The sequence below is a fragment of the Phacochoerus africanus genome, chromosome 13 (assembly GCF_016906955.1).
Source record: "Phacochoerus africanus isolate WHEZ1 chromosome 13, ROS_Pafr_v1, whole genome shotgun sequence".
Taxonomy (NCBI): domain Eukaryota; kingdom Metazoa; phylum Chordata; class Mammalia; order Artiodactyla; family Suidae; genus Phacochoerus; species Phacochoerus africanus.
The window spans coordinates 23,046,487-23,070,997 of record NC_062556.1 but is presented as its reverse complement, the minus strand read 5'-3'; the positions used below and the strand labels follow the sequence as shown (position 1 = coordinate 23,070,997).

General features: G+C 38.3%; 1 protein-coding gene across 1 annotated transcript in view; it reads right to left on the bottom strand.

The window, feature by feature from the left end:
- The window catches only part of CCDC122 (coiled-coil domain containing 122), a 54,553-nt gene that overhangs the window by 27,919 nt on the left and 2,123 nt on the right, over positions 1 to 24,511 (bottom strand). Inside the window, 7 exon segments of the mRNA XM_047755784.1 lie at positions 4,741 to 4,857; positions 6,459 to 6,733; positions 6,736 to 6,856; positions 8,752 to 8,758; positions 15,482 to 15,488; positions 15,683 to 15,778; positions 16,564 to 16,649. Coding sequence (XP_047611740.1) covers positions 4,741 to 4,857; positions 6,459 to 6,733; positions 6,736 to 6,856; positions 8,752 to 8,758; positions 15,482 to 15,488; positions 15,683 to 15,778; positions 16,564 to 16,609 — 669 coding nt within the window. The 5' untranslated portion in view covers positions 16,610 to 16,649.

Here is a 24,511-nt window from a genome sequence, read left to right as displayed (position 1 = left end):
AAAAGTTTGAAAGAATTAATGATTAGAACAAAAAGAATGCTATGATCCAGGCAAAGATGACCATGAGCTACACCAAGGCCATAGCTAAAGACATTCAGGAGGACTAGGAAAATAAGTCTCAAAGAAGTAATAATAAAAATCTTCTGGTATTTGAATTTATCCTCTTAAAAAAACTAGTTATTTTGATCGAGTTCCTGTCGTGGTGCAGTGGTTAACGAATCCGACTAGGAACCATGAGGTTGCAGGTTTGATCCCTGGCCTTGCTCAGTGGGTTAAGGATCCGGTGTTGCCGTGAGCTGTGGAGTCGGTCGCAGACGCGGCTTGTATCCCACATTGCTGTGGCTCTGGCGTAGGCCAGTGGCTACAGCTCTGATTCGACCCCTGGCCTGGGAACCTCCATATGCCATGTGAGCAGCCCTAGAAAGGGCAAAAAGACCAAAAAAACCCAAAAAACAAAAAACTAGTTATTTTGAGAAAGAAGTTATTCACATCAGTGATCAATTCTCATCAAGCAATAAAGAGAAATTTTGGGGGAAAAATGCAGTGTTTTTAAGACAATGCTTGTGGCTGTGGTATCTCTCCTTCAGTTTTTTTTTTTTTTTTTTTTTTTTTTTGTCTTTTTAGAGCCGCACCTGCGGCATATGGAGGTTACCAGGCTAGGGGTCCAATCAGAGCTGTAGCCACTGGCCTAAACCACAGCCACAGCCACAGCAACACCAGACCCGAACCATGTCTGTGACCTATCCCACAGCTCACAGCAATGCCAGATCCTTAACCGAGCGAGGCCAGGGATCGAACCTGCAACCTCATGGTTCCTAGTAAGATTCATTAACCACTGAGCCACGACGTGAACTCCTCTCCTTCAGTATTACAGTTTGTTATAGAAAACCTCTAATTTCTTAGATTTTTATTTTTTCAACCACAACATTGTGATAGAATTTAGGACTACTTTATCATGAAATAGAATAATAAAATTAAAACTAAAAAGCCTAAAAAGATCTTTAGTAACCCTATTATGAAAGCTTAAAATGAGTTTATTAAATTTCAGGACAAGAAATATAATGACAAAAACACTCAAAAAAGAAGACTCAAGCTCAGTGATCTCCCATCTAAATCTATCATTAGCTGCCATTTACATCACTCTTTACTACTAAAAATATCCATGTACACTTCTGCTTTTGTCAAAATAAAGCAGATGCATTTCATATACCTATTCCTCATCCTACGTACAACTACAAACCCTGGATGTTGTATATAATATTAATATAAGAAGCTTCTGAAAGATGAAGAGAAGAAGACAGACTGGCTGGAAAACTCAGGATTCAAGGAATGATATGGTGATGAGTTCCCTAGATTCTCATTTTGCGTCATATATCCCAGGCTGGATATGGGGAAGAGAGCAAGCTGGGACACCAATAGGTGCAGACAAAAACTCCAAGAAAAGCCTGCTGTCTAGCCAATGGACCAGGAAAAGGGCAGCCTATGCAAGATCAAAAACTTTTAGGTAATAACTACTCTACTAAAGTCAAACACAACACACACAAAAAAAACCCCAAAAAAACCCCCCAAACTCTGGACCCACCACCAACCACACTAGCAAAGACTGAGTGGAAAGCCTAAACTTTCTCCATTGCTTGGGCTATACCAAAGCACCCCAAACATCCTGCTGGGATGGTGTCAGAGAAGGCTAACTAGGGAGCCAGGACTCTTCATTCCCACGGGAAAGTAATAAACCACATCCTCTGGTGTGAGTGGAGCCCATTTGGGGAGGTGGACTTCTACTTTCACCTAGTGGTAACAAGGCAGAAAAAAGAAGCCCGTCCTCCCTCCATGAGTGTCCATGGAGACTCTGAACTTCCACAGGGAAGTAATAAGGATCCAGAGTCTTAAAGTGTAATACCTGAAATATCCAGAATTCCAGTGAAAATCACTCATCAAAGCAAGAACCAGGAAGATCTTAAACTGAGTAATAAATAACAATCAACATATGTCAACACCAAGAAAATGCAGATGTTAGAATTATCTGAGAAACACTTTAGAGCTGTCATCATAAAATGCTTCAACGAGTAATTAAAGCTGTGCCTGAAACGAATGAAAAGATAAAAAGTCTCAGCAAAGGTATAAGATACAAAAAAAACCAAATGGAAAAGATATAATCACTGAACTGAAAAATGTAATGGGACGATGGTGCAATAGAGGAACGGAGGAGATAAAAGAAAGAAAGAATCAGTGACTGGAAGGTAGAACACTAAAAGTTATACAATTTGAACAACAGAGACACAATAGACTGGAAAAAAAGTGGAGAGCCTCAGGGACCTGTGGAACCATATTAAAAAAAGACCTATCATTTGTGCCATCAGAGTCCTAGAAGGATAGGAGAAAGAGGGCAGGAGCTAAAAAGTATTCAAATAAATCAGAGCTGAAAATTTCCCAAATTTGCCAAAAGATATAAGCCTACAGAATCAATTAGCTGAGAATTTTCCAAATAGGATAAACCCAAGGAAATTAATTGCAAAACATATAACACGAAAATTTCTGAAACTTTGCAGACAGGAAACCTTGAAAGCAGCAAGAAACAAATGTCTCATCTATAGAGAGAAAACAGTTCAAATGACAGTAGATTTCCCATCAGAAATCACAGAGACTAGAAAGAAGTGGCACAGCATTTTCCCACTGAAAAGAACTGTCAACCCAGAATGTTATATCCAGCAAAAATATCTTTCAAAGACAAAGGGGAAATGAAGACATTTTCAGATGAAACAAATAAACAAAACAAAACAAAAACTCCCCAAACTCTGTAACCAGAAGACCTTTCCTAAAAAAACAAATTTAGAAGTTTTCTAAAGAGAAAGGAAATGATAAAAGAGGAAGTCTTCAAACATCAGGAAGAAAGAAAGAATATGGTGGAGCAAAATATGGGTAAATACAATAGACGAGTAAAGAGGGAATACCTAAGGGAAAATGGGGTTTCTTTTGAGGTGATGAAAATTTCTAAAGTTAACTATGGTAATGGTTACAAATTATCTATATTCTTACTAAAAATCTTGGAATTATGCACTTTAAGTAGGTGAATTGTATGGTATGAATTATATCTCAATAAAGCTGTTTTTAAAAATCAAAATAGTGGTAGTCTGAGGAAAAAGGGACAAGAGAACTTTCTGGGCATGATGAAAAAAGTTTTATATATTGACCCAGGTCATGGTAATACAAGTACATGTATAAATTTTCAAAATTAATCAAGTTAAACCCTTACAATTAGTGTACCTGCTTTTATGACAATTACACCTTAATAAAGTATGTTAGCATTAAAAAAATTACTAGGAATCTCAAATTCCTTTCTAAATGCTTTTACCAATTTATACTCATACCAATAGTATATCAGAATTTAGGTGGTCCACATCTTGCAAACTGTAATATTGATAATTGACAGGCTAAATTGGGACCTTATTGTGCTTTGAGTTAACAATCTCTTATTGTAAATGAGGTTCATCATCATTTCCACTGGGTTTTTTTTTGATATTAAGTTTCAAAAGATAAGACTTTTTATTTCATCTTCCCAATGTTCTATGGCTTGTTTGACATTTTATCCCTGAGGCACTTATGTATGTTACAGATATCCTCTCTCAAAATGAGTCTTGTCTTCTCCATTGTTCTGCTTCATCTCAACAATCTATACATTTGTGATATTTAATCATGTGCAGTTGGCATATACATCTGTGTGTCTTTTAAAATAAGTAGTTCTCTGACACAAATGGTAAAGTTTGTCTCCTTATACTGTCTTCAATCCTCCTGGATGTGTGTGTATGTAAGTGTTAAGAGGCAGGAATCCAATTTTATATCAAAATTGTCTTTATTTTTTCATATAGCTAACTTATTTTGTTTGCATCATGTATGATGGATTATTTCTGGATTAGTTTCATTTATCATTTTTTTCCATTTCTTTGCCACTTATATACAGTTTTACAATAAATCCTGATATCTAGAAGGGTAAAAAAAAACCCTATTTATTTAGATTACTAGTAAAATATAAGATAAAAACATGGTGCTTCTTAGGATGTTTTGTAAAGTAACAGGTTTTGTCTTCAAATTCCTCAGATGCTTTTTTTATTGTGTCAAATTAGTCACAAGCAAGTTGAAAATATGCATCTTTTTATTTTCCAAAGTAATTTTTAATGGTGAAAATTATTTATTTGCCCTTAACAACATACACTTTTCCATTTTTGTTCACCATTCATTTAAACAATAATGACTAAAATGTACCAGTGGTATCTCAAATTTAGTCTCACTTCTAGTTTTATATATCATTTTGTTTAATGAACTATTGAAAATTACAAATAAAAAGTCAGAGCGTTTTAGAATACTTTTGTTGGCTTTACTCTATTTTGAAGAGTCTCTAATGTCTGTCTAGAAGTGGTCACTTTTTGACTAGACGGCCTCTGCTTTCTAGCTACTAATTGGGTGCAAAGTTGGTGGAATGAGATCTGGAAGAATTTTAGACCAAATTTAATGAAATAGGAGTGCTTGCTTTGTTTGAATATATTAACATATTTGGATATATGTAAATGAGAGAGTTACCTGTAGTATCTATTAATGGCTTAGACTTAACAGCTGCTTTTTGTTGCAGTTTTTTTTTTAACTCTAGCCATTTTGGGAATTGAGGGTAAACTATGAAAATTATGACTATAGAATAAGTTTTAAAAATGATCCCATAAAATATTGAAATCCAGATAATTAACTTACCTCTATTTCTTTTCTTAATTTTTCATGTGTCTTTTTTTCCTTCTCAAGAAAACAAGTTTTTTCATTGATGGATTCTTTTACAGTTATAATTTTATCCTTTAGCTTTGTAATGTCTTCCTGCATGTTTATAAAATTTAAAGTGTACATGTCAAATAATGGTCAATACAAATCCAAGATTTTCAGTGCTTCTATAATTTAAGAAAACTGGCTATCACATTTAATTTTGATAAACAGGATTAGAATATTACTTCTATAGGTATGTGGAATGAAGAACAGTTTTACAAACAAACAAACCTTATATCTGAAGATACAGAAGTAAAACCAAATGAAAATAAGACATAAAGAAAAGTAGTCATAGTGGCAAATGCCCAGCAACACTGTAAAATATATTTTTTAATTCTTTATCAAGAAATAATAGATATCTGGAGTTCCCGAAGTGGCGCAGTGGTTAACGAATCCGACTAGGAACCATGAGGTTGCGGGTTCGGTCCCTGCCCTTGCTCAGTGGGTTAACGATCCGGCGTTGCCGTGAGCTGTGGTGTAGGTTGCAGACGAGGCTCTGATCCCGCGTTGCTGTGGCTCTGGCGTAGGCCGGTGGCTACAGCTCCGATTGGACCCCTAGCCTGGGAACCTCCATATGCCGCGGGAGCGGCCCAAGAAATAGCAACAACAACAACAAAAATACCAAAAAAAAAGAAAGAAAGAAAGAAAGAAAGAATAGATATCTTAAGTTTTTATCTCCCAATATCTTCAAAGAATATTAAGAGATAGATGCTTAAGGAACAAATTTTTTTTTTTGTCTTTTTGCTATTTCTTGGGCCGCTCCCGCGGCATATGGAGGTTACCAGGCTAGGGGTTGAATCGGAGCTGTAGCCACTGGCCTACGCCAGAGCCACAGCAACGCGGGATCCGAGCCGCATCTGCAACCTACACCACAGCTCACGGCAACGCCGGATCCTTAACCCACTGAGCGAGGCCAGGGATCGAGCCCCAAACTTCATGGTTCCTAATCGGATTCGTTAACCACTGCGCCACCACGGGAACTCCTTAAGGAACAATTATTAATTCATATTATTTGCATAACAGCATTAAGCACACTAAATTGATTTTAACTGGTCTGGATCCAATAGCCTGGAAGTTAGGTTTCAAAATTTTTGTGAATCACACTTTCTGCAACCAATGAATTAACTGTTCACTGTGATTTTGTTTGAATTATATATATATATATATTTTGTCTTTTTGCTATTTCTTTGGGCCACTCCCGCGGCATATGGAGGTTCCCAGGCTAGGGGTTGAATCGGAGCTGTGGCCACTGGCCTACGCCAGAGCCACAGCAACGCGGGATCCGAGCCTCGTCTGCAACCTACACCACAGCTCATGGCAACACCGGATCGTTAACCCACTGAGCAAGGGCAGGGATCGAACCCGCAACCTCATGGTTCCTAGTCGGATTCGCTAACGACTGCGCCACGACGGGAACTCCTGAATATATATTTTTATCAGTCCCCGGGTTACTGGGAGATGTTTCCTCTATGCATTTGCACATTTGGCATAGTTATTACTTAACTCATGCACTTACACAAGTTTTTAAAAGTTGTGAATCCAGTTAGTGCACCTATGGGTATTTTATTAAGTTGATAATACATTTATCACTTAATAAGCCTATTGGTTACAAAAAAGGAGTAATAGGAAACATTTCAATAAGTGGTATTTCAAACCTGCACTTGTGTCATCACGTTTCCTTCTGGATTCTGGAGATCCTGCATAAGCTGTTCTTTCATTGTCTTTAGTTTTCTAACGAGGTCCCGTTTCTCCTCTAGCTCAGTCATGAAAGACCATTTGCTTTCTACCTCCCTCAAACTATCTTTATGTGCTTTTATTTTTTCATAGTATTCATTATATCTTATCATGTGTTCCTCAAAATCTTCTTGGGCTGCTTCTATGTCAAATCTAAGCTTCACATTTTCTGTGTGTAAGGATCTGATTTGATTTCTAGGCTTCCACACTGAAGTTTGGTATTCTGTATGGCAGCATCTTGTTGATATATCTGTCTTTCTGTTTCTTTAGATTCTGCAGAGACAGATGCTATTTGTGTTTCAAGCTCATGAAGTTCATTCTGTAAGATATTTCAACATCATTATTATTAATCACAATATTCAACTTGAAAGCCATTTTTTTTCTTTTTCTTTTCTTTGGCTGCACCCACAGCACACGTGAGTTCCTGTGCCAGGGACTGAACATGCACCATGGCAGTGGCCAGAGCCACAGCAGTTCACTGCACCACCAGAGAACTCCTGTAAAGTCATTGTTTTGATCCATAGTGCATGTAGAAAAATCATTTAACATAAAAAAATATATATCAGATACAGAAAAACTGATGCAAAACAGGATATGTAATAAAGTTAACAACATTTTTTATTATTAGGAGCCCAGGGTTATATATTTCTTATTTTTATGATTCATCTAATTCTAAATATTAAAATTATATCAAGCCTTAACATTTTATATGTAAAAGATACTTTCAATCACTTTCATAATATATTTATGGGCATCAGAAGTATGAATTAGTGAAAAGCTACATGATAAAAATGATAAAACCCTGTGCTAAAAAAGAACAAAAGATCTAGATTCTAGTGCCCTTACTGCTATTTACTAGTTGGGATGACCATACATTGCAAACTTAATTACCCTATTCAAACTTCACTTTTTCCATTTGTAAGGTAAATAGAAAGGTATATCTATCTTTGCCTCTCTGGAGCATTTGGCATTTCTAACCAGTACGTCCTTTTGAAAACCTAGTTTTCATACCACTCTTCTCTGGTTCTCCTCAGATATCTCTTTCTCAACCTTGATGGTTCCTTCAAATATAGGTTTTCCTCAGGGTGCAGCCATTATAATTCTTCCTCTCATTCTATATATACTCCTTGAGTATGTCATCCATACTTCTATCTTGAGATACATATATGCTAATGATTCACAGATATAAGTTGCTGTTGAGTCCTACACCCAGCTGCCACCGGCTATCTCAAATTCATCGTGCCCCCAAATCAGACTAATCCTCCTCTCCCCTCGTCCTGTTCTTCTTTGTATTAGTCACCTATTGTCAGAACCACAAAACCTCAGTGACATACAATAGTAAGTGTTTATTGCTCACGAGGAGCAACTGGGTTTGACTAGATGTTCTGTTGACTTTGGTTGGATTTGCTCAAATGTCTAGAGGTTGGCTGGCTGTGAGGTGACTTGGGTTGGTTTCAACTGGGCCGACCAGGGTGTGTTGGTTTTGCTTCACATATATCTCTTTTTCCAATGGGTCAGACCAGGCATGTCCTTCCCATGATGAGAGCAGATGCAGAAGAATGGAAGCCCAAGTATGCAACAACTTTTCCAAGCTTCTGTTTGAATAACATCTGCTAACATCCCAGGTGGTCACATGAGCAAACTCTCAGTGGATGGGTAGAGAGTATGTTCACCCACCATAGGAGGACATTATAATGCCACATGGCAAAGGGTGTGGATATACACAAAGAGGAAAATCGGGACCCCAAATGCAAATTACCACACCCTTATATTCCCAAACTCAGTTAGCACTACTCCTTTGGGAGCCATACTTAATTCCTCCCTTCTCTTTATTATCTGTAGTTAACTATTCATCAAATTCTATAGATCCTCCCACCAATATAACTGTAGGTCTTTACCCTTTTTTTTTTCCTATATAGTATGGTCATCCTCTTTAAATGAGTTTATAATTTTTGGAGGGAAGCACTGCACTAAAAAGGCATACCCAGTTTTCTTGGCAGAGATAAGACAGGAAAGTACGCTGAAAAAGACAACATGCTAATGAACTTCAATCTCTGGCTCCAGTTCTGGTGTTTAAAATGCCACTTGACATTTCTGTTTGGGTATTTCACAGACATCTCAACTATACATGTTCAGAAGAGAACTTTTAATTTGTACAACCAACATGTTCCCCTTCCAGTCTTCCTGATTTCAATAAACTGTACCGCTTTCTACTTGGACACTTAAAAACCTAGAAGTCATTCTTGATTCTTCCCTCTCCTTTACCCCCCACAACCTATTTACCAGAAAAGGTGTTTTTTTTTGGGGGGGGGGGATTTGCTTTTTAGGGCCACACCGTGGCATATCGAGGTTCCCAGGCTAGGGGTCAAATCACAGCTACAGCTGCCAGCCTGTGCCACAGCTACAGCTATGCAGGATCCAAGCCACATCTGCGACCTACACCACAGCTCATGGCAATGCTGGATCCTTAACCCACTGAGTGAGGCCAGAGATCAAACCCACAACCTCATGGTTCCTAGCCAAATTCGTTTCTGCTGTGCCACGATGGGAACTCCTTTACCACCAATTCTTGATGGTTGGCTCTCGAAAATAAAATCCCAATTCACTTCTGACCAGTCTTTGTAGCATGGCCTAACTTCTAACTGGTCTCCTTGTTTCCATGCTTCCCCCGTCTCCCTCAATTAGACACCATATTTCAGATAGAAAGATCTTTTAAAAACATAAATCATATCATGCTACTTCCTTGCTCTAGATCCTCCAGTGTTTCCCACTGCACTGATAATGTAATTCAAATTCTGTAACATGGCTTTAAAGGCCATATATGCTCCACCCCTGTCCACTGGCCATCTTGCTACAGTACTCTGCTGCCCTCTTCCAGCTCCCTTTCTGTTTATGACATACACCTGGTCCCTTCTCTCCTCAGGGCATTTGCAATCGTCCCCTGCACCTTAGAATTCTCTATCCCAAGCTAGTACCTGTTGGGGTCACATCTCTCACAATTCTGCTTTAGGATTACTCCTCAGTACAGTCTTCCCTGAACCAAAATATAAATTAAGCACCTATTCTCCTCCCCCATTATTCTCCACACACTATCCTATTGTATTCCCTTTGCAATGGAATTGCATTCTTTCTTTTTTTTTTCTTTTTTGTCTTTTTGCTATTTTTTTGGGCCACTTCCGTGGCATATGGAGGTTCCCAGGCTAGAGGTCGAATCAGAGCTGTAGCCACCAGCCTACGCCAGAGCCACAGCAGCGCAGGATCCGAGCCGCGTCTGCGACCTACACCACAGCTCACAGCAATGCCGGATCGTTAACCCACTGAGCAAGGGCAGGGACCGAACCCGCAACCTCATGGTTCCTAGTCGGATTCGTTAACGACTGCGCGCCACGACGGGAACTCCTCATTCTTTCTTTATAGCTTGCTCTCCTTAACTAGAAAGTAAACTCCATAGGTACAGCAACCTTTTCTAACTTCTTTACCGCCATCTTCTCTGAACATAAAAAAAGGACCTGGCACAGAGTAGGTGTTCAGTAAACATTTAATAAGTGAGTGAGTGACTGCTGTACATGGAATAGTCAGGAAAGGGACACATGTCCTGCCAGCTAGGCTGTTGACGCTACTGATCAATAAGGGAAGATGACATTTCCACTGATTTGGTTATCACCTCTTCTCTTCCCTGGACTAACATAACAGACTTAACTTTCCTCCCTGCTTTAGTCAATCCCTCCTCCAATCCACCTCTATCCTTTCACTAGAATTACACGTCTCCCTGTTGTTGCTGCTGTTCTCCTCTTCCTCCTCCCTCCTTCCTTCTTCCCTTCCTCTACTTCATCCCCCTCTCCTGCTCATCTCTCCTTTATTAACAGATTCATTGAGGTAAAATTGATGTAAATAAGCTGCACATATCTAAACCTCACAATCTGATGTGACTGACTTTTACAATCACGAGACCACCACAGTGAAGACAGGAAACATATCCATTACCCACAAAAGCTTCCTCCTGCTGCTTTGAGATCTATCCTGCCCTCCTCAGCTGTCTTCAGGCAAACATTCATCTGCTTTCTGTAACTAAAATTAATCTGTTTTCAAAAATTTTATATAAAACGAATCATATATTTTAGTTTCACTCTTTTCACTTAACATAATTATTCTGAGATTCATTCATGTTGCTGGACTTATCAGTAGCTCTTCTTTTTTATTGCTAGGTAGTATTTCCTGTGTGGCTATACCACACTTTGTTTACCCAATCATGTGGTGGACCTTTGAGCTGTTTCTGATTTTCCAGTAGGCATACACTTTTATTTTTCCCAGAAAAATAAATGCACTATTTATCCCAGGAGAAACTATGGCTTATATGGTAGCTATATTTTAAACTTAAAAAAAAAGGAGAAACTTTCTGTTTTTTTGTTTTGTTTTGTCTTTTTGCCTTTTCTAGAGCCGCTCCTGCAGCACATGGAGGTTCCCAGGCTAGGGGTCTAAATAGAGCTGTAGCCGCCGGCCTACGGCAGAACCACAGCAACGTGGGATCTGAGCCACGTCTGCGACATACATCACAGCTCACGGCAACGCTGGATCCTTAACCCACTGAGCAAGGCCAGGAATCGAACCCACAACCTCATGGTTCTCAGTTGGATTTGTTAACCACTGAGCCACAACAGGAACTCCAACTTTCTGTTTTTTTAAGTGGTTATACTACTTTACATTCCAAATAACAGGGTCTGAGAATTCCAGTTCTTCCATATCTGTGTCAGCAATTGATACGGTCCCTTTTATTTTATTTTGTCTTTTTGCCTTTTTCTAGGGCCCCTTCCGTGGCATATGAAGGTTCCCAGACTAGGGGTCGAATTGGAGCTGTAGCCGCCCACCTACACCAGAGCCACAGCAACGTGGGATCCAAGCCTCGTCTGCAACCTCCACCACAGCTCAAGGCAATGCCAGATCCTTAACCCACTGAGCAAGGCCAGGGATCGAACCCACAACCTCATGGATTCGTTAACCACTGAGCCATGACAGGAACTCCAATACAGTCCCTATTTTTAAGTTTACACATTCTAGGGGGTACAGAATGCTATCTCATTGTGACTTCAAAGTGTATTTCCTTAATTATTGATGATACTGAGTTTCTTCTCATGTGTTTGTATTTTGCAATATCTTTTTTGATGTAATGGCCATTGACATTTTTTGTCCATTTTAAACTGGGTTGTTTGCTTTCTTGAATCCTAAGAGTTCTTCATACAGTATTAACATATTCAAGTACCTTGTCAGATAGGCTTTCGAATATTTTCTCCCAGTCTATGACAACTCAAGTGCCTATAGGGCCCCAGGGGGTATAACCTCACATTCATTTTTCATAATAGAGCCATTTGAACAGAAATAAAATTTTTTTTTTGATAAAGTCTAGTTTTTAAAATTTTTGTGTACTCTTTAAGAAATCTTTGCCAAACCCAACATCACTGTCTTTCTTCTATATTTTCTTCTAGGTACTCTGTAGTTTTAGTTCTTATATTTAGGCCAATGATTCATTTTGAGTTAATTTTCATCTGTGGTACAAGGTGAAAATTGAAATTCACTATTTTTGCATGTGGCTGGCCACCATTTGTTGAGGGATTATCCTGTCTCTAATGAACTTCCCTGGCACCTGTCTTAGTCACCTCGGGCTTCTATTTAAAAAACAAAACCAAAACAAAACCATAGGAGTTCCTGCTGTGGCTCAGTGGTAACAAGCCAACTAGTATCCGTGAAGACTCAGGTTTGATCCCTGGCCTTGCTCAGTGGGTTAAGGATCCTGCATTGTTGTGGCTGTGGTGTAGTTTGGCAGCTTTGGCTCTGACTGACCCCTAGCCCGGGAACCTCCATATGTCACGGTTGTGGCCCTGAAAAGACAAAGAAAAAAAGAATACCAGAGATGGGCTGACTTAAAAAACAGACTTAGGATGCAGCAGATTTGGCTACTGGTGAGAAACCTATTTCTCCTTGCAAACAAATGCCCTATTGCTGTGTCCTCATGTGGCAGAGAGAAAGAGGAAGCTCTAGAGTCTCTTTTCTCTTCCTATAGTCCCATCGTAGGGACCCCACACTCACAACCTCAACTAAACCTAATTATCTCCTCTTTTTGAAGCTCCAGCTCCAAATACCATCACATTGGGAGGAACAAACATTCATCTGTAACATCACCTCTTTGAAATCAATTGTCATGTGTGGGGCTATTTCTGGGTACTCTGTTCTGTTCCATGGATCCGTATGTCTATCCAAATGCCTTCTCGCACTGCCCTGCTTACCATACTCTATGATAAATCTCAACAATATTAGAACTTCTAACATTGTTCCTCAAAATTGTTTTGGCTATTACAGGTTCTTTACATTTCCACATGATGTTTAGAATCAGCCTGTCAATTTCTCTAACAAAATGCCTGCTGGAATTTTGATTGGAACTACTTTTAAACAATAGATAAAAGAGAAAGAAGTGATATATTAACAAACTGAATTCTGACTCACAAAAATAGTACATCTCTCTATTTTGGTTTTTAATTTCTCTCTGCAATGTTCTGCTGTTTTTAGTACACAGGTTTTACTTTGTGTAAAAAGTAAATTCTGAGGTGCAGGTGCAGGTCTTTGCTTGCGCTGCCACTAACAAAACACCATAGGCTTACTGGCTCAAACAACAGAAATTTATTTCCCACAGTTCCAAAGGCTGGAAAGGGTGTCATCATAGGCAGATTCCGGTGAGAAGTCCTCCTGGCTTGCAGAAGGCTGCCTTCTCACTGTGTCCTCACATGGCAGAGAGGGAGAAAGAGCAAGCTCTCTGGTATCTCTTCTTATAAGGGCACTAATCCCATCACCAGAACCCTGTGTTCATAAACTCATCTAAGCCTAATTGCCTCCCAAAGACCCCATCTCCCAACACAATTGCATTGGGAATTAAGGCTTCAACATATGAATTGCAGGGAGATTCAAACATTCAGTTTATAACACAAAACTCTGTCAAGTTATAGTTTTGATGCTACTGTAAATAATGCTTTTTTAATTCGTGCTGCTTCAATATAGAGAAGTAAAACTGATTTTTATAATTAATCTTGTGCAACCTTTCTAAACTCCCTTATCAGTCCCAAGAGCTTTTTAAAAACAGTTTTACCTGCTCCTTTTATTTCTTTTTCTTTCAAGGAGTGGCTTGAACTACCAGTACCATGGAATAAATAGAAGTGGCAAGAAGACACATCCTTGCTTTATTCCTGATCTTAGGAGAGAAATATTCACTCTTTCATCATTAGGTATGTTGTTGGCTGCAGGATTTAAGATGCCCTTTTTGAGTTGGCTGGAGTTCTAGTCCTAATTTGCTGAAAGTATCTTAAATTCATGTTGGGTTACAGCAAGGGTCTTAGATGCAGATTTATTTAGATTTAATCATTTGCTCTTCTGCTTAAAGCCCATCAAAACCTTCCCATCACCTCTAGAATAAAGTTCAAGTTTCTTACCATTCTATATATTTCTTATCACTTCCCAAAGTACACTCCACCAAACTATTTACAGTTTTATGAAGGTATCAAAGCTATTTCAGGCCTCTGCGAGTTTTCTCAGGTTCTTTTTGTCTGAATATCATCCTCTTCACCCTCTAACCCTCAAACGTATCCCAGACACCCAATCATTCAAGTGAACTCCAGCTTTACTTTAAAACTCAACTCAACTGAAATATCACTTCCTTTGGCATTACTTTTTTCAGTATTAAATCTGTGTTTATGCTTCCATGGTTGACACCACTGCTTATATAAAATTATTTGTTTACTTACCTGTCTCCTTCAATAGATGGTAACTTAAGAGTGAGGACAATGTTCAGCGAAGTGCTTAGTAGAAAGTAGCCCTCAGTGTAAGTGAAATAACATCTGTAAAACCCTTTGAAGATCTACACGTTTTACAGAAAATTTCATTATATAAATATTTGTACCATATCCTATTGCCAACATATACTGTTTTCTAAAAGTGACTAATGCAAGGCAATTATTTATAAGAAATTTGTAATACCATAATAGTATAATTATTATTAGCATTAATACCTAAAGCCAATATCAAAATCTAGTCCTATACTGCCCACCATGGCCCCAGCAAGGATGCCTTACTGTAATACTTACAAGTATTTAATCATCACGAAAACCCTTATAGGCAGGTCCTACTATTACCTCCATTTTACAAATGAGAAAATAGAAGCCCAGAGAGATTAAATCATGGATACAGAAGTAGCAGATCTTGTCTTTCAAACTAGGCAGTTCAGCTTTAGAGCATATTCTTTTCATTTCTATGATATATTTAGCTTAAAAAAAAACTTGAAAAAGCACACAGGAAAGACAGTATTTTCATTTTTGTTTCTTTAGCTATATTAGTTGAGAACAGTTATATCTAATTATGCTGAATACTAAAACCAAATATGGCTTTGAGATTTCCTGTGGTAGAATTATGAACATATTTTGAAACATAAGGAACACAGAAGTATTCCTTATCTACTTGAAATATTCACTTATCTACTTGAATATTTCTTATCTACTTGAAATATTCACTGGACTTTAGCTTTAAAAACACTGGCTTAGGAGTTGCTGTTGTGGCAGAAATGAATCTGACTAGTAACCATGAGGCTGCAGGTTCAATCCCCGGCCTCGCTCAGGTTAAGAATCCGATGTTGCTGTGGCTGTGCTGTAGGCCGGCAGCTGTGGTTCCCTTTCAGTCTAGCCTGAGAACTTCCATATGCCGTGGGTGTGGCCCTAAAAAGCAAAACAAAACAAACACTGGCTTAAAAAATTAAAAACCTTCCTTTGATTCAGCATTTTAGGAAAAATGATCAAATAAAAGTAAATTAAAAATAATTCTATGTGACACACTGGGTTTTATAAGCTTATCTACAGTCACAATGACATTGCTGAACCTTTGTACAATGAGCGTGTAAAGCGTTCCATGAAACTGGAACACTCATACAGAGTTTACTTAGGGATACCAGAATAACTGACGAGGTGTAAATATGAAAAATATAAATTTTAAAGAGTCTCCCCAGGGTTATTGTTATCCTTAATAACTTCTCTGTTACTAATTTAATATAGTTTTGCAGAACATAAAAAAGACTCATTTAAAAGACAGTATGAAATAGGTTACCTGCAAATACAACAGAACTTTTTGTTTTTTTCTATTTCTGATGTTTGTGATTGCTGTTGCTTTGCAACTTGCTCTACAGCGTCAGTTAACAACGATGTATCTGGTTTAGCTGGACAAAAGAACAAAGTACACAGTAAAAAATCTTAATGCAAACATTTAAAGAAAATGGTTCTTCACTCAAAGTCATGAAAAATGGGATGGTTTCTCATCAACAAACTAAATTAAGGGGTGGTAGGCATTCCCATCATGGCTCAGTGGTTAACGAACCCGACTAGTATCCATGAGGACGCAGGTTTGATTCCTGGCCTTGCTCAGTGGGTTAAGGATCCAGCGTGGCTGTGAGCTGTAGTGGAGGTGGCAGTTGCAGCTGGGATCCTGAGTTCCTGTGGCTGTGGTGCAGGCTGGCAGCTGTAGCTCCGATTCAACCCCTAGCCTGGGAACCTCCATAAGCCATGGGTGCAGTCCTAAAAAGACAAAAAAAAAAAAAAAAGAAAGAAAGGGGGTGGTAATTTTCCCTTTCTGACTGCAGACAAAACCCAAATCAAAGGCCATAATAACAAACTCACCTACTGCAATATTATTCCTGTTCCTTTATGAAAGAGTGTATTTTCATTGTCCCCAAATTTTTTATCCAGACCATTTGCACATATACTATAATTATAGTGCTACCATAACAACTGTATCACAATTACAGCTGATGAATTTTCATTACGGGCCTGCACTTTCAGGTTGTTATGCCTTTTCTAAATACTGTATGTTTCCTCTTGGTGAAATTTAACAGCTTCTCTCTATTCTAATTTGCTACTAATTTTAACACAATTATCCTATAATACTACTTTTTTGTTGGTGCTTGCTCATCACTTAGTTATATATTTCTGAAGACTGCTTCATTACCTTCTTCAGGAATGCGCTGACTCTTCTTTTCTCTGTTGCCTGACATTCTTGTCTCTTTTCCCCTTTTTAGTTCACCTTCTTTACTCCTACAAAATAACCAATGTTGATAATCTTTCACGTTTTTTTTCCCATCAAACTGGTGATCCCAAAAGTCAGTGAATTGTTAAAAATCTCACAGGGATGACAATGGCATTCATCATTACTTCTGAGAATTAAGATACAATGGTCAAATGAGAGATTTGGGGAAGAAAGTAAAACTATCTTTAAATCTTGGTTGTCCTGCTTTTCAGCTGTTATGACCTTGAGCAAGTTTCTTTGATCATTTGTGTTCTCATTTGTAAAACCTCTTAGGGCTGTTTTAATAAATAAAATATGTAACATGCTTAGTACAGTACCTGACATATAGTGAGTAACTAAATATTCTGGACTAGTAGTAGCTGGTACTTCCAGTACTACTATAAAGTGGATTCTGAAATATAACAAGAATCTGTGAAAGTCAGTGCCAGGATGGATTGGAAATTTCTGCCATGGGTATAGGGTGCAAGGAATACAGCACTCCTGTCAGTGCTATTCTGACTAGGGTAAGCCTTATGCAGGTGTAAAATCACAATTCAATCTCTTCTATATCTAGGAGTAACTGATGACATGAAGAGGAAGAAAGACAGAGAAAGAGTTTTTTGTTTGTTTGGTTGTTTTTTGTTTGTTTGTTTTTTAGGGCTGCACCCTCGGCATATGGAGGTTCCCAGGCTAGGGTTCTAATCGGAGCTGTAGCCACTGGCCTACGCCACAGCCACAGCAACATCAGATCTGAGCCGAGTCTGCAACCAACATCACAGCTTGCGGCAATGCCGGATCCTTAACCCACTGAGTGCTGCGAGGCCAGGGACTGAATATGCAACCCACATGGTTCCTAGCTGGATTTGTTTCTGCTGCGCCCCGATGGGAACTCTGGAAAAGAGTTCTTTTGTCTACCAATGCCACAAATGAACGCCGAGGTGGTAGAATTAAAGGCATTACTAGCTTCTTCTGCAAAAGAAATCATATAAATTTTCATAAATAATAAAAGGAATTCAATGTTGTTAAATACTTCTGAAATTGTCATCTCCCATTTAACATTTGAACATATGGATTTTTTTCTATTTAGATGACATCCTTTTAAAAAAATCTTAGTTGATTTTTATAGAACTTGTAAATCTTTCCAAATCATACTAAAGTCATGATAAACTTTGCAAGCCAAAAGAAGTAAAATATTATCATAACAGTAAGGCATGTATACGGAAACCTGCAAAATTGCTAAATATCTTTCCTAAAGATTGGCTAAATACAAAATACTTGTACACTAGTTACAAGTGTTTTCCAAAAGCAAAAATTTTAAAGCTTGAAATCTGATACATAAGCAAAAAAGAAAACAAAGTTAAACTGTTTCCTAAGTCAGGAGATTCAAATCTATCCAGAAATATCTTCTCAAGCTAAAGAAATCCTGAGACAAATAACTCCACATAGTTTCATAATCACCCCTGGAAATCTGGTTCTTTGCTGTTTATTCAAATCTCACCTCAAACTTGCCTCCTTCATGATGTCTTCCCTGATGCTGGGCCCATTCACTCTTCTGAAGCCATTATTCTATGTCCTTTCTGCCCCAGATTAATATAACAAATCCAAGTCTGGTTTTCTCTCTAGCTCTTCTATATGGATTTCATGGTTACAGACGTCATCCTTAATCAACCTATCTCAGAAATGCGTGCTTCTACATGTTCACTTTCAGTTAGTTCTCCCAACTGATTATAAAGGTAAACAACTATATAGTGCTTATTTTGTCCCAGACACCAAGTACTCTAGATAAAGAAAAAAAAAAATCATCATTATATGGTGCTGGTGCTGGTAGTTCCTGTCATCACTCAGTGGTAATGAAACCAACTAAGATCTATGAAGATGCAGGTTCGATCCCTGGCCTCACTCAGTGGGTTAAGGATCTGGTGTTGCCATGCGCTGTGGTGTAGGTTGCAGATGCAGCTCAGATCTGGCGCTGCTGTGGCTGTGGTGCAGGCCGGCAGCTGTAAGTCCAACTCCACCCCTAGCCTGGGAACTTCTATAAGCCGAGGGTGCGGCTGGCCCTAAAAAGCAAAAAACAAAAACAAGAGGCATTCTATGATGCTGCTTCTATGCCACATGTAAGAACCTTACAAATATTCACTTTATAAATATTAACTCGTTTAACACTTTGGGGTGGATACTATTATTACAAATTTCACTTTATAGGAAATATAATGAGCACTGATTGAGAAATTTACCCAAAGTCAGACAACCATTAGTTTCGGAGACTTGATTAGGATTCAGACAGTTTGACTCCAAGGTTCATGTTTTTAACCAATGTGCTAGACTACCAAGATTATAGGTTTTTTTTAAAGAGAAGAGCATGTTTTTATATACCACTCCAGAATCCAACTACTTTTGTATTCTCGTATTGTTAAAATACCACTTTAATCAGCCCTCTCCTTTCCACTGTCACTAACACGCACATTTCTTCCTAGGGACTGCTAGAGTGAAATCCACTGATGGAGCTGCTGCAAAAGTCCAACGGGGAGCCCCGGGTCCCAGTTGCACCAGTGCAGTCAGAACTCTCGGTTTAATCCTCTGAGCCCATACCTGAGATCCTCATTCAGATCCTCATTCTGTTAGCCCTTGGCAGTCTGTCCCATCCTAGTTCAAGTTAAGCCTCTGTGGGGGAAGGAGGATTTTATTTTCTTAACTGTTTTGCTTTGTTTGTTTCCAGAAACAAACTGGCTGATTGGCTGAGCCCTCCTGTGCTGTTTTGCTGATCCTGCCCAACTTGCTGACTAGACCTGACAGGTCCTTCACTTGTGTTGATAAATGGAAGTCCTGTCCTATGTGTCTTTTTAAAAATATGTTCTAGGAGCAGAAAATCAGAAGTCACTGACCCTTAGAGTTGTGGTAAAGGTGCAAATCAGCCTCCTTTTTCTGCCCTCAAAGAGCATAACATTCAGTTAAAAACACTGAACATCACAACCAATGCTGCATTCCACTTTAGATGGCATCTTCTTTAAGAAGTCTTTCTTCATCTTTCTGGGTAGATGTGCTCTCTCTCTCTTTAGTGCAATAGTTTCATATCTTTATCACACCATGATAGATAACGCTGTGGGCTAGTCCTGAATCCAGGTTGTGCCACTCATGTTTATTAAGTAAATTCTTTCCAACCTGAGCCTCGGATTCCTTATCATTAACAGAACTTGCCTCATTAGATTATTTTGAGAACAAAGTGAAATAATGCATATAAAGTGTTTAGGAGATTCCTGCCACTCAATAATTTCTATTCCTACTATCTTCATTATTTTATACTGGTTACCCATTAGACCATAAGCTCCAGGAAGGCAAACAGAATGTCTTTTCATTTTTGTATTCTCTAAAGTATTTGATGAAGAAACCAAAAAAATTAAGTAAATTAGGTTTCTACAACAAAAAACAAAGCAGCTGGTTCTTCTTAATGTCTGTTCCTGAAGCAGTATAAACCGAAGAGCGCTTGTGTGATATTTATTTAAACCGGCTATTCACAAAAGGATCTCTGCTTTAAAATTGAGAAAGTAGCAAAAAGACAAAAAATAAAATAAAATAAAATAAAATAAAATTGAGAAAGTTTTTGTTTTTTCTGGACCTCTACTGTAGAATGGACAAAAAAATAAAAGCTAAAACAAACTACTACTGCCATCTACTGATAATTCATTACAACTGCATAAATCAATGAACACAGAGTTTAGAGACTGGACACTATCAATTACTCTTTCATTCAAACCACATATGTGCGTACGTATTACATACAAAGCACGTGGGAAACAGAAAGTTGAATTAAGTGACTGATTAAAACAAAAACCTCATAATATGGACAGCATATGACAGTAAATAACCAATACATATAAAAGTACATACATACAAAAAATATCATTTAGGAAAAACACTTTCAAATAAAAAGGAGATTTACAGAAAACAATGCAATGCTAATACTATATAAACCACTATAACCAACATTTATGAATTACTTGTTAGTACTTTCACGTGGATTATCTGTTTTATCCTCAGAGCAATCCTATAAGCGAGACATTATTTTTACCTATATTTTGTAGGTGAGGAAACTGAGACTTGGAGAAATTAGGACATTCATCAAAATCATACCTTCAAGCAGGAAGGATAAAATCTGAAGTAATTAGGATCCAAATTAATATGTATTAGGCATTAACTATGTACTAAAGCATTGTGAAAAGCATGATTTGTGCATCATCTAATTCAAATTCAAGAGGCAAATCCCTGTTCTTGGCCTTTGGGAAGAGATTTTAAAAAGGCCATCGTTCAAACTTTTGGAAACCTACCACCTGGTACCTCCTTCCAAATTAATTAGCAAAATAGAGCAAGGCTGTCAAACTCCTCTAGGGCTTTGAGAACTTTTGGCTTAAAAGAATAAAAGGAGGCAACAGTTTATGTGCACCCATGTCACATAAGCACCATTTTTTAATTTTAAATGGAAAAACCTGCTATGAGGACCTGCCAGGTAGTGTAAGTAGTTTAGTTTGTATTTTTCCTCCTACCCCCTTTAGAATACATATCTTATCAGAAAACAAAAAAAAGAAAAATTATGTAGATAATTTTCACATAACTGTGAAATTGCTTTTGTTTTCCAAGTGGGAGGGGGAATTTAATATCTAAAAACTGATATTTGACTGGGGAAGCTGAAAAACTAACCTGGGGAAAGAGGAGATAAAAGTTTTCCTGGAATCAAGAGAGCTTTAAATTATGGTCTATATTTAAAGCAAGATAAAATCAGTTCTGGATGGCTCAATTCCAACAATAAATTAAAAAGGCATCGCAGGAAAAATTTAACATATTGCACGAATAAAGATCAATAATCCATACTTCTGGTAAAAAAAAAAAAAAAGAGGTCTTTTCAACTACATGTTTTTGAGAGAAGTAACATCATCATCAGAGTCATCCAAAAAGAATGAATTAACTGAAGAATTAAAAATGTACTGCACATCTATTATATACCAGAGTTTTAGAATCAGCTGAAACTAGGGATTATCCTCTTCTCTGGTTAGGCAATGAGATTAAATTTTCAGAATTCTGAAAACATAAAGCCACCAGAGGATTGGTATTCTTCCCAAACTTCCTTTCAATGACAATTTAGAGAACATTCGTATATTACTCATTGCTTATAACTTTAAGCCAAAGGTGGGGTTTCTCTGAATGTACAGATAGTACAGGACTAAAAAAATCTTGTTTTGGGATGTAGACATAGAAGGATCAGTCTGTAGCTCGACTCTTAAGTTTTAAGGGATGCCCAAGCAACTGTTTGATAATTACAGGCCTTTGGTGAAATCCAATCATAACCTACCTGCTTGTCTCAATCAGGTCAGGAAGGTCTAAAGTCTTTTTTTACTCTATAGACAAAAAAGCATTATAAATAAATAAACTAAGGGGAGCTTGCAGAAGGTTGAATGTGGACCCCCAGACATATGTCTGTGTTCTAACCCAGAGAACCTGTGAATGAGCACTTATTTGGAAAGAGGATATTTGTAGATGTAATTAAGTGAAAGACCTCAAGATGAGACCATCCTGGATTTAGGGTGGGCTCTAAATTCAGTGTCAGTGAGAAACTGAACATGCAAACAATGACTAGACCATGTACAAAAACAGAATTCTGACCCACAACCTGCAGCAACCAACCCAGGAAACCACCCACCATCCATAGTAACCAGCCCAGGAAGCTGGCCTGCTATCTGTAAGTCAGACTTATAGGAAGTCAGACCACTATCTCTGATAACAGTTTAAAAGCCCCAAATTAATCCCTGTAACAACTAGCCCCCAAATGCCCAGTGCTTGATTAATTACTGACAGCTTCCCTAACTCTGTCCCTACTTCCGACTTACGACCAATCAGAGAAAGCCACATATGCACCCTAACCAATCACACAGGACGCCCTCCTTCTAGTGAGCGCGCCTACAGCTTCCCTAGGCCACCAGCCTTCAATCAGGGCAGACCTGAAGATTTCCCTTTTTTCCACTATAAGCTTTCCCACCCTCTGTCTGCCTTTGAGCCTCTGCCAAAACACAAGTAATGGTGGCTGACTTCCTTGCTCTAGAAAGCTCTGAATAAATAGCCTTTGTCTACTCTCAGATAACTGACCTTTCCCTTATTTCCACACAGGTGTCCTTGTCTGAGAAAGGGAGAGGGAGATTTGAGATGCAGACACAAATAAGTAGACCATGTGAGGATGGAGGCAGAGTCCCAAGTCATGCACCTTAAAGCAAGGAACACCTGGAAACCACCAGAAAGTGGAAAAGGCAAGGAAACCATTAAAGGGAGTTTGGTCCTGACAACACCTTGATTTAAGACTTCGGGCTATATACTATGAGAGAACACATTTTTGTTGTTTTAAGCCATTCAGTTTTTGGTAATTTGTTATGGCAACCTTAAGAAACTAACACAAGCTTCTAACAAGGAAATTTGCATGTTACACGTCCTTTTCTGGGAGGACTCCTAAACCTCGGGGTAAATGGCTGAAAAACAACTGTTCCTAGTTTAAAAAATGTTTCAAGTGTTCTCACAAGAAGGATTTACATGGTGGTGTTAGGAAGTCTGGGGATTTTCCCAACAGTGTCCCTTTACAGTCTGGCCCTATCTCTGCCCCGCCCCCAAATGCTCCACGTCTCTATGGGGGAAATAGGTGCAAAGTCAAATAATGAAGATGTACAGGTATAGGAGTTCCCATTGCGGCTCAGCAGGTTAAAAAACCCAACTAGTCTCCATGAGGATGTGGGTTTGATCCCCAGTCTCCCTCAGTGGGTTAAGCATCCAGTATTGCCACCGCAAACTGCAGCATAGGTTGCAGATGCGGATCAGATCTCGAATTGCTGTGGATGTGGTGTAGGCTGGCAGCTGCCACTCTGACTCAACCCCTAGACTGAGAACTTTCATATGCCACTAAAAAGAAATTTAAAAAATAAATAAATAAATAAAAGAAAATGTAGTGGGGTATGGCAAATGCACTCTCAGTCTACCTACTCTTAACCAACTCATTCTATTTCCTTAGTTCATCATAAGCTGCTAATTCCCAGACCATGATGAATTCACAAACTGAATGCTGAAGGGTTAGGAAGCTACCCTCCAGTGAGTCTGTCCACTTAAGCTCCTAATGGAGGAATTCTACAAAATGACAATGTCATTTGTGTTTGTTCCCAAACCTTTTCATGCTGCTTGTATTTGTCATTGTGCTCTCATAGTTCAATTAAAGATTATGTAAACCTACAAAATAGTACAAAAATAATGTTGGTTCTTTCTTTAAAATATATGTTTAATAGTTTGGAAAGACTAAAGTGAGTTGTCTGAATGTGTGAAATAACTATAAAAGATTATAAAGAAAAAATAGCAGCCAGATAGCTACACAAGTGCCTTTAAGTTATTTTCCTCATAAAGAATGAAATCTTGGGAAATCTTAGCTGATGGTATAGTCTATGGAAGGGAGATGATGCAGAACTCTGATCAGGAGGCCATGTGAAAAAGAGAGTCCTTAGAGTTTCTCGAAACCGGCAAATACACAGTTGTTTCAGGTTTAAAAAATGTTTAAAGTATTATGATACACTTTTTCAAGACTCTCTGGTGTGACTTTGCTTTTAAACAGATTTAGATATAATTTATATACTATCAAGTTTGTCTTTATGAAGCGTACAATTCAATGTTTCATTGACTTCAATATATTGTTTGGCTATGGGTTCAGACTGTATCTTTGAGAGAGCTTGTCCTCTACTAAAAAAAAAAAAAAAAAATGCTAAAGCAGCAGCAGTTAATTCTCCTTGGTGAGGGTATAGGAACTCAAGGTAAGTTATGTTTGAGCTTGAAGGGTCCTAACTAGTAACAGTTAAAAAAACATGAAAGGAGAAGGGTG